Here is a 13,430-nt window from a genome sequence, read left to right as displayed (position 1 = left end):
AGCCCTACAGCGCCCCCTGTCGGCCGGTCCGTGCCGCTGCCCCTCGCTCAGCCAATAGGAGGCGCGTCCCTGGCCCTGGCCCCGCCCCCGCAGGCCCCGCCCCCGCCGTGCCCCTGAGGGAGGGGCTGCGGTTCCTGAGGTAGCGGTGGCGACAGCGACATCGCGGCCATGGAAGGTGACGGTGCTGCGGGCTTCCTGCCTCCTTTCCCTCATTTCGCCACGCAAGCCATCCACGCCGGGCAAGAACCCGAACAATGGCGGTCGGCTGCCATGGTGCCGCCCATCTCTCTTTCCACCACCTTCAAGCAGCAGGCCCCCGGGCAGCACATGGTGAGTAGGGGCTGATGGCGGAGCAGGGGTTATCCCCTTGTCCCCAACGGACCGAACCTCTGCCTTGGACCCCCGCGGTGCCCCGGAGACCCCGGAGCGGGCAAACGCCCGCTCCGGGGTCTCCGGGGCACCGTGGGGGTCAGGGGAGGTGGCGAGAAGGGGAGGGGGTTCCCCTGTTTTGTAGCTGGTGTAAATATTCCCCCTCCTGAAAAATCCCCTAAATATCTTTTTTTCCTTGCTGGAAGAGCGGGTTTTTTCCCTCAGCGGGCTGAGTTTTAGTGTGGTTTTTAGTGGTAAAGAATAAATGTTATTTGTGGCACAGATTGTGCTTTGATTCTCCTTCCAGACTGAATGAAGGTTTGTTTTGGGGTTTTTTTGGTTTTTTTTTTTTGTGTGGATGTGTTGTAGAAATTGCTGGGAGACTTTGAGCTATCATTTAGTTCGGGGTGGCTACCTGGGAGGAAATGCTACAAATTCACATCTCTTACCCAGGTTCTCCTTGCAAAAAGTTCATCCCTGCATGCACGAGTATTTTCCTTAAACTTCAGTCACAGAAAAGCTGTTGGAACGTGGCACTTGGTCTGCCTGCATGCCAGGGAGACTTTCTGAGCTGCCAAGGACTTGTGTTGGGTACCCAATAGCATCTTTCAAGCAGAGCATTGTGGAGAAGGGACATGTTCTTCCAGATAACAACCTGAGAGAGAGTGGGCTGTCTCAGCCCCAAGGCCTTTTCTCCAACAGAAATAGACCAGATGGATTGTACAAAACTTTCCCAGTGCTCTTTCTTAAGTTCTGTTGTTTGTTTCTTGCTTTCACAATAGGGTTATGAGTACAGCCGGAGTGGAAACCCTACCCGGAATTGCCTGGAGAAGGCTGTGGCAGTGCTGGATGGAGCTAAATACTGTAAGCCATTCATCTGTCCCTCAAGCAGGTGTCAGCATGTGTGTCTCTGCCAGCCTCACACCTCAGGGAGCATGGACACTGCGTTGGCAGCAGCAGTTGTGCCACACCAATGCTCCCACAGCCTCTGCTTACGTGCAAGGGCTGCTCCGTGGTGGGAAAAGAGCCCGACGATTCTCCTCTAGGAAAGGCCAGTTCAGTCATGGGCTTTCTGTCACGCTTCCTTTTGCTGCTTTTGATGCCTGTGCCAAAGGGAACCCGTGGTGGTGCAGCAGCAGTGCCTGCAGCAGGCAGCAGCAGCTGTTCCCAGGCTCTGTGGCCAGTGCTCATCCTGGGTCCCACCCGCTGGAAAATCACCAGGCTGCTGCTTTTCCTGGATCCACTTAGTGAGGGAGAGAGCCTGAGTGAGAGTGACACAACAGGTTCCTTCTCAAAGCAAAGTGAGGGGAGGGCAGGCAAGTCTGACAAGGTTGTAGCACAGCAAAATACACTCTGCTGCCTTATTCTTTTCTGTTTCAGGTTTATCTTATGCTTCTGGCTTAGCTGCTACTTTGAATATTACTCACCTCCTAAAGGCAGGGGATGCAATTATCTGCATGGATGATGTCTATGGAGGTATGTAAAGCTCAGGGCTGCTTTTGATCTAAGTTATGCAAATGGTTACATGTGCTGATTCCTGATTCTCATGAACCTTCTGAATTTTCCACACAGGACCTCACTGTTCTTTAAAGCCTTTGTACTTCATGAGAACACAGAACACTCCTGTCTGGTTTTTGATGATAGAAATTCAAACACCAGAAGGTTTTGCAGCACAACTTGGGGCTTTAAAAAATCCACTTCATTAGTAATGTGTGCTTGAATGAGGGTAAAATGGCAGCATCCTAGCTAGGTGCATCCTGCCTGCTAGGTACATCTGCAGAGCTGCCACTGGCCACCGTGGCCAGTATGTCTTCAGCCCCTTCATTCTTCCCTGAGATATTGGGAGCTCCTTATCTCCCAAATCCCTGCTTTCTCCTCTACAAGGCTGTGCTCTTCTGGCCATTCTGGTTGTCTTTCTGCTCATGCACACTGGTCCTTTGGCAGAGAGAATATAGTGTACAGCTTGTTGTAGAAATAAAAGTCTTTTCTTAATAAAAAGTCATTCAGATGTATGGTTCAGCACAGAGAATTGCATCCTGCCCCTGCCATGACTTTGTGGGGAGGTGGCAAACTGCTGACCTGCAGGAGTGAGTAAATGTTGAATAATCTTGGCAGAAAGAGCTAATGACTTAATTTTCAACCCATGCAGGGCTGCCAGGCAGCCAGTATGGGGCACATCTAGTGACCAACTGGTTGCTGCTGGTGTCTTCTTTTCATCTTTCCAATGGAGGGCTGCAAGGACAGCAAAGAAGGAAATAATGACTACATATTTATTTAATGGAATGATAAGAGAGACAGTAGCTGAAATCATCCCTTTGATTTTTTTCTCCCAGATTCTCAGTTAAGCTCATTAAATAGAAAAAAAAAGAGTTTAAAAATATGTGGTGAAAAAAGTTATTAAAGGTGGGGTGGAGGAAGGAGGATACAAGCACTGGAACTGCTAGCTTGTGCATGGCAAAGGGCTGGAGGGAAGATCAGAGGCAGGCAAACTATTTAATTTTCTGGTTAAAAAGCCCCAAATGAACTATTAATTGGAAGTATTTAATAAATTTCATATTCCCATTATTACTTTTCCATTAGGTTTAAAACTACAGCCCATCTTTTAGAAAAAAAAAAATACTCATGTGCCATTTATGGTATGCAGCACAGAGCTGTACCCTCCTGACACTGTGGCTGTGTAGAAGAGACTGGAGATCAGTGAAGGAAGGTGTTTCATTTTGTGTCTCTGATTTTTTGCTTGGTTTGTTGTATTTGGTTCTGTTTAGGCACAAACAGATACTTCAGGCAAGTAGCTATGAAAATGGGTTTGGATGTAGATTTTGTTGACTGCACAAAAATGGAATGCCTGGAAGCTGCAATTACACCAAAGACCAAGGTAGGGGAGAATAAAATTACTGAACTTACTTGTTTGATGTCATTCAATAGTTTTTGTTCTTGCACTCGTGGTGCTGGTTGTGTGTGTCAAGCTGCAGGGGTGGCCTCTGCAGGGACAGCTTGGGGCAAAGAAAAAATGTTATTGAAAACATTTTAAGGGCAAGAAACACCAAAAGGAGGGAGGGGAGGAGGGAAAAGATGAAAAACAACGCCAGGAACACCAGGGTCAGAGGTGCTCCATGGCACTGGAGCAGATAATCCACTGCTCCAGTGGAAGATTATTCATCTGGAAAAGGCTGACAAGCTTTTGGGTGTGAAGACTTTCTTCTGGCTGTGTCAGGCCTTCTGCAGCTGTGATGCACTTAAGTTTTCAAAAGCTTTGACATCCTTCCCATCCATCAGTTGTTTTTGGGGTGAATATTACCTCTCTCTCTTTCTTCAGCAGGGACATTTCCTTCTTCCCACTCTGCAAACCTGCATGGGAAGCTGACCTTTAAAAGCACTTGTGACTGAGATGTGTATCCTCACTATAAAAATCACTGATAAAATCTCTGATGGTGATGTGTTGTGAATTTCTGCAGCTCGTTTGGGTTGAAACACCCACAAACCCCACACTGAAGGTCATTGACATCAGGGCCTGTGCAGATGTAGTACACAAGCATAAAGATGTTCTTCTCGTGGTAGACAACACTTTCATGTCTGCATATTTCCAGGTAAGCAGTGTACTTGCAGTACCCCATCATTTCAGGGCCCTTGGTGATGCAATTTTTTTTTTGTTTTAATGGAAGCACCACCAAGGAGCTGTAGCTCAGAGCTGAGCACGGGGAAATTACCTGTTCTGTTCCTGAACACAACCCTCGTGCTGCTGCTGCTGCTGTTGCCATCAGCAGAGTTGGTAGGCAGAGTCTCTTAGGGCTGGCCACATCCTGGTGTGATACCAGCAGAACCAACGTCACTCAGCAGTTAATTAAACACACAATCAAGGGGGGAATGGCTTCTCTGTCACTCAGAAATCATGGTTTTTAGTTTTCACCACTGGAAGTCATAACAGGAATGTTAGAAGTGCCCTGTTTTCTGACGTGGAGCTTTTTATACCAATTCATTTGTATTTACTGTTTACAGTCTGCTCTGAACCACTTGATATTCTAAAGAAGTCAATGGAAGACAAAGTTAAACCAAGGAAACTGAGTTGAATCTTTCTTTAAGACAGCTCAAGTTGGCTTTGTCTTCAATACCTTGGTGAATGTGTGGTGTAGAAGTTTGATCACAACAGCTGGTATAACTTTCCTGCTTTTATAGCTAGAATACATGAAGTGAAGACATTTCTTAAGTTCTAAAAAGCTTCAGAATAATGAACTTCAAAGTCTTGATCAGTTTAACATGGGCTAGAAATATTCATGTGTATGCCCAGGAGACCAAGCTAATCAATCCCTTGTATTTTAGGTCTAAAGTAAAACTTCTCTGTGAGTGCAAAAGGCACTTTGTCTGTATTATGTTCTTAGATCTTTATAAAGCTTTCCAGAAGGTGGTAATGTTTAGCTACAGCAACATTTGACTTTGTCTTCTACACCCCAGAGGCTGGTGATTATTACCCCCTCCCAGCAATACCCATTACTTTGGAAAAGAAGTGTGAAAGAAGCAAAGTGAGCATCTGGATGTAGGAGCTAGCTAATGGATCTTTTATTGGGATGTAGGAGCTAGCTAATGGATCTTTTATTGGCCTGGTGTTAAAAGAGACTAACTTGTAATTATTAATTCTAGTAAACATAATAGATTATGTCTTTAAACCCCCCCCCAGTCTGCTGCTGGCAGGCTGTACTAAGCTCATTATTTTCCAGTGATACATATATATATATATATGTAGCAATATTGAATGTCAAAGGCACTGGTGTTTGTGTCCTTCTTCTGGCTGCACCTTGGGAGTGCAAATTTTCCATCTCCCTGGAACAGACATCTGTGTTCAGCTCGACAGCAGCAGGGTTTTATTCCAAATCTGCTTGCTTTGTTACCTTTTAACACATTGAAACTCTTCAGTTGTTACAATATATTTATGTTGTGAGTGAAGTCCTTTACTTAGTGACTGATTAGAGAAAACCCTATTGTTCGTTACTTACTGCTTCACCTTAAAAAGGCCTCAGGGGGTTAGGGAGGAGAGACCTGCCAAACAAAACACTTGGCACTTCCTCAGGTTGTCAGCTGTCCTTGCAGTGCAGTTCTTTTTATTGTGCTCATCTTGAATCCAGAGTTTTCCGTGCTACTGTTCTTGTCACTTACTCATTCTCAGGCGGTTGTGTTTAAAATGCTAAGTTTTGTCTTAAGTTTTCGTGGGATTTGTTTGGTTTGGTTATTTTTTGTTTCTTCACACATTGTTACTCTCTGTGTTGGATCACAGCCTTTCTGGGTGGCCTGAAATGAAGCAGAGTGCACACCAGCTCTAATCAGAGCTCCTGTTTTCATTTCCTTTCAGCGTCCACTGTCTCTGGGGGCTGATATTTGTATGTACTCTGCCACCAAATACATGAACGGTAAGGGGGTGAGCTCAGCACAGCTCAGGCTGCCTCTTCCAAAGCCATGCTGCCATTTCCCAAAAGCTGATGTGGTTTTTAGGTGCTCGTGGTTCTTGGATGGACCATTGAATAGGCCCTTAGCCTTCATAATACTCCTAAACTGGCCCTGGGAGAAGGAATATTGAGCCTGACTTCAGGTAACAGACCTGGAGGTGTTCATAAGCCAGGCTGGCTCTAATTTGAGTAGCACAAAGCCAGTGGCTTCAGGAGAAGGTGGCTGACAAATGAGATGAAGGTTCAAAGGAGGTTTGATAGGGCTGTGTTCTTTCCCAGACTTCATCCCAGGTCTGGAGCTGAGGTGACTGTGCTGTAACCACACATCCCTGGTGCTCTGGGGAGAAGTGGAATTTTTCTGGCTGGGGTTCACTCTCAGTAAGGCAGCAGCCAGGTGCTGCTCCCCAGGACAGCCCAGATTCCTGAGCCATGTCCTGCTTCCCAGCATTGAGAGGCTTGGGAAGTGTCTGGGGACATGCCTGCAGCACAGGGCAGAGCACACAGCTGACCAGAGCTTTAGGAAAAGCTGGAATCTGCCTCAGGATTCCTGTGCTGCACTAAATTCCTGTGCTGCACTAAATTCCTGTGCTGCATGTTTCTGTCTCACCAAACTGGGGCTGTGTTAGCACCAAGACTGAGAAAATGGGGGGCTGTGGCAGAACCCTGGGGAGGATGGGGTGGCTGATCCTGTTCTTGTCTTCTCGGTTTTTCAGGGCACAGTGATGTTGTGATGGGACTGGTTTCAGTAAACTGTGAGGAACTCTACCAGAGGCTCAAATTCTTACAGAACTGTAAGTGGTCAATGCAGGGAACACCCTGAATGAATCAAGTGTGGAATCAATCCAGAGGTGTAGCTCAGGCACTAAATGTGCAGAGGAGTGAATCACCGGAGGGAAGGCAGTCACACAGGTGCTGAGTTCTCTTCCCTGGTAACAGGGGCTGTGGGCAGAGGCAGGAGAGGTGGCACATCTCCCACAGTCTCTCTTTAGGTTATAGTTAAGACTGTGGCAGAAAGAGCACCACCATTTCCTGTGTTCACTTGATGTTCTGTATGAAGAGGCATAAATGCATTCCTATTATGCATTATTTAACTAGTGTCAGGTACATCTGGGGGTTTTTAACTCATTCACACATCAGAAGATATGCCTAATGGAGAATTTTCATACATAGGTTGATTTTTGACAATTTTACTGCCTTTTAATTGTAATAAATACATTTCTGTACAGCGTTCTCTCTGCCCTCTGCCTACAGCAGGAGTGAAGGCCTGTTGTGTCTAATAAATGTAATCCTTGTTAATTCAGCTCTTGAATTGGCTTCCTACCTCTGTGAGGTGAGGAAGAAAGATTGCATCAGGTGTCTTTCCACTTGTCTTGTTCTAACCCTAGACATTTTTAAGATTTGGACTGTATTTAAAAAAAAGCAACCCCCACCACAAAGGCTTTACTTCCATGTGGGATTAATTTTGTTTCCATCCCTGTAGCTCTTGGAGCTGTTCCCTCTCCCTTTGACTGTTACATGTGTAACCGGGGACTGAAGACGCTGCAGATCCGGATGAAACAGCACTTCCACAACGCCTTGGCTGCTGCTCGGTTTCTGGAGGCTGATTCCCGAGTGGAGAAAGTCATTTTCCCAGGTAGGTTGGCAAAGCTTCAGAGCTGGTGGCACCCAGGAAGGAGGCCAGGCCTGGGGACTGTCCCATACGTGTCCCTTGGCAGGCACAGGGCCGAGCTTTGCTCTTTGAAGTGCTCATTAACTGCACACACACTTCTCCCAATTCCAGGCTTGCCTTCCCACCCCCAGCATGAGCTGTTCAAGAGGCAGTGCACCGGCTGCCCCGGGATGGTCACTTTCTACATTAAGGGAGGGCTGGAACACGCTGCCACCTTCCTCAAGAATTTAAAGGTAAATGGAAGTAAAAATGCACAAATGGAAGCTACGTAGGAGCTTGGAGGGGCCCGAGGCTTCTGGGGTTGATGCTGGAAGGAGGAAGGAATGAAGTGGGTTTTTTCTTGGGGCCAGGAGAGTCTTTTTCTGCTTGAAAGCTGCTGAAGTCTTTGGGGTGTAACCATCTGTAAATGATAGATTCTGTGTAAATGGGAGGCTAATGAGAGGGAAGAAAAGGGGATGCCTCAGCTCCTTTGAAGTATTTGTTTACACGGTAGGGTGGAGTATAGCCAGGCAAGCCCCGGCCTTGAGGAGCCTGCATACCAGCCTTTTGTACAAATTTTGGAAGCAGAGAGGCTGTGCTGGTGTAATACTGTTGTGAGATTTCAGAGCACTCCTCAGGAGAAAAAGGCATTGAGAAATGACATGAATCATGAAGCAAGGAGGGAGTCCCTCTGTTTGGAGAATAGTACTCTCTTTATTTTACTTAGACCATAGGCTTTTGCTTTTGTCTTTGCTATCTATTAATTCTGCTGTGCTCTTTCATGTGTTTGCTGGTCTTGATCTCTGGTTAATTTGCATCCTGCAAATCTTGTGGTTTTGCTGTTTTGTTCCATGGGAAAACAAATCAGTAAGAATTGGCTGAGGCAAATCAGAACTCCCTTCCCTTCCCTTTCTTACTTGCTCACTAATGTCATAAACTAAAAATGAATTTACTAAAAATAAGGTTTTCCCAGTCAACATCCCTTTACAAGAGGGAGACCATTTAATCCTAGGATAGGAGATGTACCAGCTTTGGTAAAAAGAAAAACAGAGTAGGGTTCTGAAGTATTCCCTTAAGGGTATATTCACTTCAGCCCTTTGACTCAGGTAACCATCCGTTTGTCACCAGGTTGGATACAAAAGTAAAGCCATTTCCTTAAACCAGGCTGAGAAAAGGATTCCTTGATTGATAGGTGGAGCTGTATTTTTTTAAAAAGGCAAAAAATAGATCAATATGAGCAACCAGGGCTGGAGAAAAAAGTTCAGTCCAGAACAAGTTTTCCTCCAGAGGGAAAGCCCTGGTGGTGCCCAGGCAGAACCTGCTCCCTCATGTTGGCCATTTTATTTTCCTTCTGCTCTTCTTCCTTTGCTGCACATGCATTGCCTTGTAGGAATGACTCCTCAGTTATATTTGCACTTGTGGACACATTTTACTCTCAGTTTTGCATCAGTGTCTCTTTTTAGAGCTTTTTTTAGGACAAGACTGTTCCAGATTTTAATAGCTCTTCCCTGTTTATTACCTGTACCCTTTTTTCCTTAATCACAGCTAATACCTTTCATAATATAAAAATTATTATAGAAAAAAATAAAAAACCCAAACAAACCACTAGGTGTTTCTTTTCCCTTAGCTGCCTCTGTCTAACCATTCATAACCTTACAGTTAACTTCTGTTTATTTTATCCCCCAGGTTTTTGCACTGGCTGAGAGTCTGGGAGGCTATGAGAGCCTAGCAGAGCATCCGTAAGTCATTCTTCATCTTAAAAGTCTGCAAAAGCTGCAGAGCAACAACAACAACAACAACAACAAAAAGCTTCTGATGTATTTTTATGGGGGTTCTGAAATTTTTCTAGTACAGAAAGCTAAGACATTTTGCATATAACAGCAACTCAAGCAGTGTGTTATGTAGCACAAAATTACCAGTGGCTGCTGCAGAAATGAGTGTGACTTTTGTGAGTGCTAGAGGGCAATGATGAAAACATTTTCACCCTTCCTGCTTTTCACTGGGAGGCTGAGGCATGGTTTGTCTCTGTGCTAAGAAATCCAAGAGCTCAGAGTCTGCTGGGGTGAGCAGCACGGGGCAGAGCTGCTGAGGCTGCTGAGGGAAGGGCTCTGCCATGCTGCCTGCCGACACCAGAGGGCACGTTCAGTCTGTTGCACCAACCTGCTGCTTTGCACAGCTGCTCAATTTGGGGGGGATGTCCAGGTTAAAAGGCTGAAAATAGGATTTTTATGGTGTTAGATTATTTTACTTCAAAGCAGTTCACTTTTCAAAAAGATACAATGGAAGTTACGATTAACTCATATGCTAAATAATTTCATTTACTCAGAATAATGGCAAATCTTCAAACACTCAAGCAGCTGACAGGTAATGGCCAACTGGTGGCTATCATGGGGAAGCAGCTTCTTACCTGTACCCTCCCTAGCTGGAGAGGATAAACTCTTCAGTGTAAGTGGTAGAGTTGGACAAGTGAACTGAGAAAGCAGAAGTTAACAAAAAATCTGGAGATGTTACACTGGCCATTGTGTGCTATAGCTGTTTATGCCCATGCTGGAAGCAGAGCTTTTGGATACTCTTGTTGGAAAAAAAAATCTGGACGGAAGAAGAATAGTGTTTGTTTGTGGGGGTTTTCCCCCCCTTTTTGATTTCTGAATTGTCAAGTACCCACTTTTTGTTCATAATTTGTATCTTCACTGAAAGGCTGGGAGGCTTCTCTGCCATTCACAGGTTTTACAGTGACTGATGATGAGATTTCTTTCCATCTGTGGGTTAGCCAGCAGGTGGTACACAAAAGGTGTAAAATCTTCACAGGATTTTAGGGGAGGCTGCCAGGAAACTGATCGTTTGGTATTTACTGATGAGAGTTAAAACTCCTTAGAAAAAAGGCACTTGGTTCCCTCCAGGGCCATCATGACTCACGCCTCGGTGCCGAAGGAGGACAGAGAAGCTCTGGGCATCACTGACACCTTAATTCGCCTCTCGGTCGGTCTGGAAGATGAAGAAGATTTGGTGGGAGACTTGGATCAAGCTCTAACAGCTGCGGTCAGTGGGTCCTCACCTTGGTGCTGTCACTCTGAAAATAATGTCCCTCCCTGCCCTTCTCACGAGGCTGTCTGCTGGCAGCTTGTGCCAGGGGAGGTCTGGGTTGGAGCTGGGGAAGAATTTCTCCCTGGAAAGGGTTGTCAGGGCCTGGCCCAGGCTGCCCAGGGCAGGGCTGGAGTCCCCATCATCCCTGGAGGGGTTTCAGAGCCCTGGAGATGTGGGGATGAGGGACATGGGGCAGGGGTGGCCTTGGCACTCCTGGGGGAAGGCTTGGACTCAGTGATCCCAAAGCTCTTCCCCAACCCAAATGGTTCAATGATTAGAATAATTAGATAATCCTTTTTCCTTTATAAGCACTGCTTACACTCCTCTACCCACTGCTTCCTATTTCAAATTATAGATTAAAATTAGGCTCCCTTCCCAGGTGTCCTGTTTCCTGCTATGAAACTTCACTCCTGGAATGTCAAAGGAATCATGTGTTTCCTTCTTCCCTTCTCCCAGCTTGTACTTCTGTACTGCAGGAGCACAATAAATTTCATTGGTTTACCTTTTGGATTTCTTTGAGTGGGAATTCTGCAGATTTGGTGACTGCTCTGCAGTCCTTGCAACACCAAGGACAGAGTTCACCATCTTTGGATGACCTTGAGCCAGTTCCAGGTCACTGGCTGAGGCAGAACCAGTTCCAGCACTACCCATCTGCATCCCTGCAGGAACCTGCATTCCCCCCAAAGAATTAAAACAATTAAAATGTTTGGAATAGAGTTTTGCCTCCCTGTGACAGAACGTGGTGGCTCTGGTGGGTGTAGTAGAAATTGGAGTGCTGCAGCAGTTGTAGCAGCTCTGTAGTAGTTTGATGTACTCTATGAAATTCTTCTGTCCTTCTGTTTTTCACTCTTATTTTGGTGACAGAAGTATTCCTGTATGCCAGCACAGAGCATGAAGATGATCTAGTGCTAAAGTGTATCTTATTGATTAAAATAATAAAAAAAAAGGTTTGTGTGTGCTGGAGGTGCACAGCATAATGATCTCTTCTTTTCCCTTCTCATGGCAGTTTGCAGGCCAGAACGTGTGATGCTCAGCACTGGAACTGGAAACTGAAGGTTGAAATGGCTGAAGAAGATGACAAGGAAAGTGGAATTGCTCATGATGTGCCTTTGAGAATTGCAACCCCTTCAATCCAACACTGGCTCCCCGGGGAGCTCTCTGCCTGCTGTTACATTTCTGCTGCTGTCTGGCTGTGCCTGGACTGTGCAGGGTGGCAGGCAGCCTGTGTCCCCCCATGGGGCTGGGGTGTTTCCTCTGGATTTGGAATTTCTGTTGTCAATAAAGTTGTGCTGGAGAGCAGCCCTGATGCACACTCAGGAATATTATCCCAGTTCTCTCAGAGATCAGTTTCTCACTTGTCACCAGGGTGTTAGGTCACCAGGGCTGGGTTCTGTTACTGCTCTGCAGGAGGCACACTTGATTTTTCTCAGCTCTTCCAATTCAACAGTCCAACCTAAAATGGATTTACCTTTGATTATTATTTTTTTAATTAGGCTGTCAGTGTGGCTTAACACTTTTTCACCTGCTGATATCTTACGGAGTGTTGGAAATGAAGCAAAATCCAATACCTTCTTAGCAATGGCAACTTTCTAAATAGGGTTCTTTCACTTAAAAAAAATCGTGTCATGTTAATTGTGGTAACAATTTGATTTACAGTTTGAATTGGAATAATTTTAATTAAAACATGCTTTGAATTTCCCTGATGCATTACTTGGTTTTGACCTTTTTGTATGCTACTTGCATTCCAAATCAGGTGATGAAATAACCCTGGATTTGTTTAAATTTTCCTGTGGGAAAATGATGTTTTTACTTATGTCAAGCAGCCCAGCACAGCCCTGACCACAGGCAGAGCTCTGAACAGGTAAAGGCTGTGAGTTGTTATAATTAAATGTAAGACTTGTGCTTTCTACACTGGGTCAATACAGTGTTTTGGGGTGAGATAGGGAGTGCAGGATAATCCTATCACCCTGGGCAGGCACTGTGCCTTCTGGGCAGCAAACAGTTGAGCCTAGTGGCACACAGACAGAGTACTCTTGATTATCTGGAGTGATTAAATAGAGATTAATTATTGGGATGAAGGCATGCCTGGGTGACTAATTTGCATTGCCCAACACATCATAAAAGGCTGTGCCAAGTGGATGAGCTGCTACAGGGGATGTGGGCTGGTGGGTGGGATGGAAATGAGGAGCTCCTGTGATTTTTGTACAAGGCCACAACTGGTGAGGAAGAGCCTCCGAGGCATGGTGGTTGTGTTGTGGGAGCTGGGACCTCCCTGCTCCTGTCCAAACCACCTTCTGTGTTCATGTCTCTCGTGGTTATGGCTCCAAGGTTTTATTGACTGAATATCTGACTGCATGTCTGTCTTCCCAGTCCAGATAGTTCTGTAGTGTCCCATGATGTAAGGAGTGAGGAGCAGAGGCAGCTGCAGAAAGGATAAGATGAGGATTTGCCGGTGCCCGTGAGGAGTTGGTGAGGAGATGGGGATGTGCTGGGGACAGTCTGCACCCTTAGGTGGCAGTGGTGGGCTGGAAACTGGGAGGTGAGCAGCTTGAAACGTACCCCATACGAGGAGATCAGGAACCAGAAGTTAGATTTTTTCCATTACTCTTTATTCACCTGCACATCCCTGATAGACGTTTCCAAATTAGATCACAAATGTCACAATAAGAGTCCACTGAAATGTCAAATAGAGGAGCTGCCTGGGCTGGGCTCCTCCTGGATGGGTGGAGCAGGAACAGCCAAGCCCTGGGGCTTTGGAGTAGACAGGAAGGTAACACCAAGCAGTCCTGGGGCATCCCGTGCTGATGGGCTGGGTCCTGCTGTCCCAGTATGACCTGTGGCCTTGAAATGGCCCATTCTGGTGGACCAGAGGCTGAGCTGACCCCTTCTCCAGC

The 13,430-nt window shown here is 46.0% G+C and overlaps 1 protein-coding gene across 2 annotated transcripts; it reads left to right on the top strand.

Annotated features, from left to right (window-relative positions):
- The first annotated feature begins 95 nt into the window (after positions 1–95).
- CTH (cystathionine gamma-lyase) lies at positions 96–12,239 on the top strand. Of its 2 annotated transcripts, none has more exons than XM_071749843.1 (12): positions 96–330; positions 1,152–1,233; positions 1,750–1,845; positions 3,135–3,244; positions 3,825–3,956; positions 5,711–5,768; positions 6,518–6,595; positions 7,285–7,437; positions 7,585–7,706; positions 9,139–9,191; positions 10,353–10,491; positions 11,543–12,239. In XM_071749843.1, the coding sequence occupies exons 1-12, from the start codon at positions 169–171 to the stop codon at positions 11,561–11,563; spliced, it is 1,206 nt and encodes a 401-aa protein (XP_071605944.1). In that variant the 5' UTR covers positions 96–168; the 3' UTR covers positions 11,564–12,239. The 2 variants fall into 2 exon arrangements, with proteins under 2 accessions (XP_071605944.1, XP_071605943.1); XM_071749842.1 differs by having other exon boundaries at positions 97–330; positions 10,353–10,502; positions 11,558–12,239.
- Positions 12,240–13,430: the final 1,191 nt, after the last annotated feature.

Source organism: Heliangelus exortis, chromosome 8 (genome assembly GCF_036169615.1).
Source record: "Heliangelus exortis chromosome 8, bHelExo1.hap1, whole genome shotgun sequence".
Classification (NCBI taxonomy): Eukaryota; Metazoa; Chordata; class Aves; order Apodiformes; family Trochilidae; genus Heliangelus; species Heliangelus exortis.
Note: the sequence above shows the minus strand (reverse complement) of the source record. Positions and strands in the feature narration are given on the sequence as shown.

What these genes read in the sequence shown, in the direction of transcription:
- CTH (XM_071749842.1), top strand. Translation starts at nt 169, where the DNA reads ATGGAAGGTGACGGTGCTGCGGGCTTCCTGCCTCCTTTCCCTCATTTC. An exon ending in TCATGTCTGCATATTTCCAG is followed by an intron (nt 3,957 to 5,710) that starts GTAAGCAGTGTA and finishes ATTTCCTTTCAG; the next exon opens with CGTCCACTGTCTCTGGGGGC. An exon ending in GAGAGCCTAGCAGAGCATCC is followed by an intron (nt 9,192 to 10,352) that starts GTAAGTCATTCT and finishes GGTTCCCTCCAG; the next exon opens with GGCCATCATGACTCACGCCT.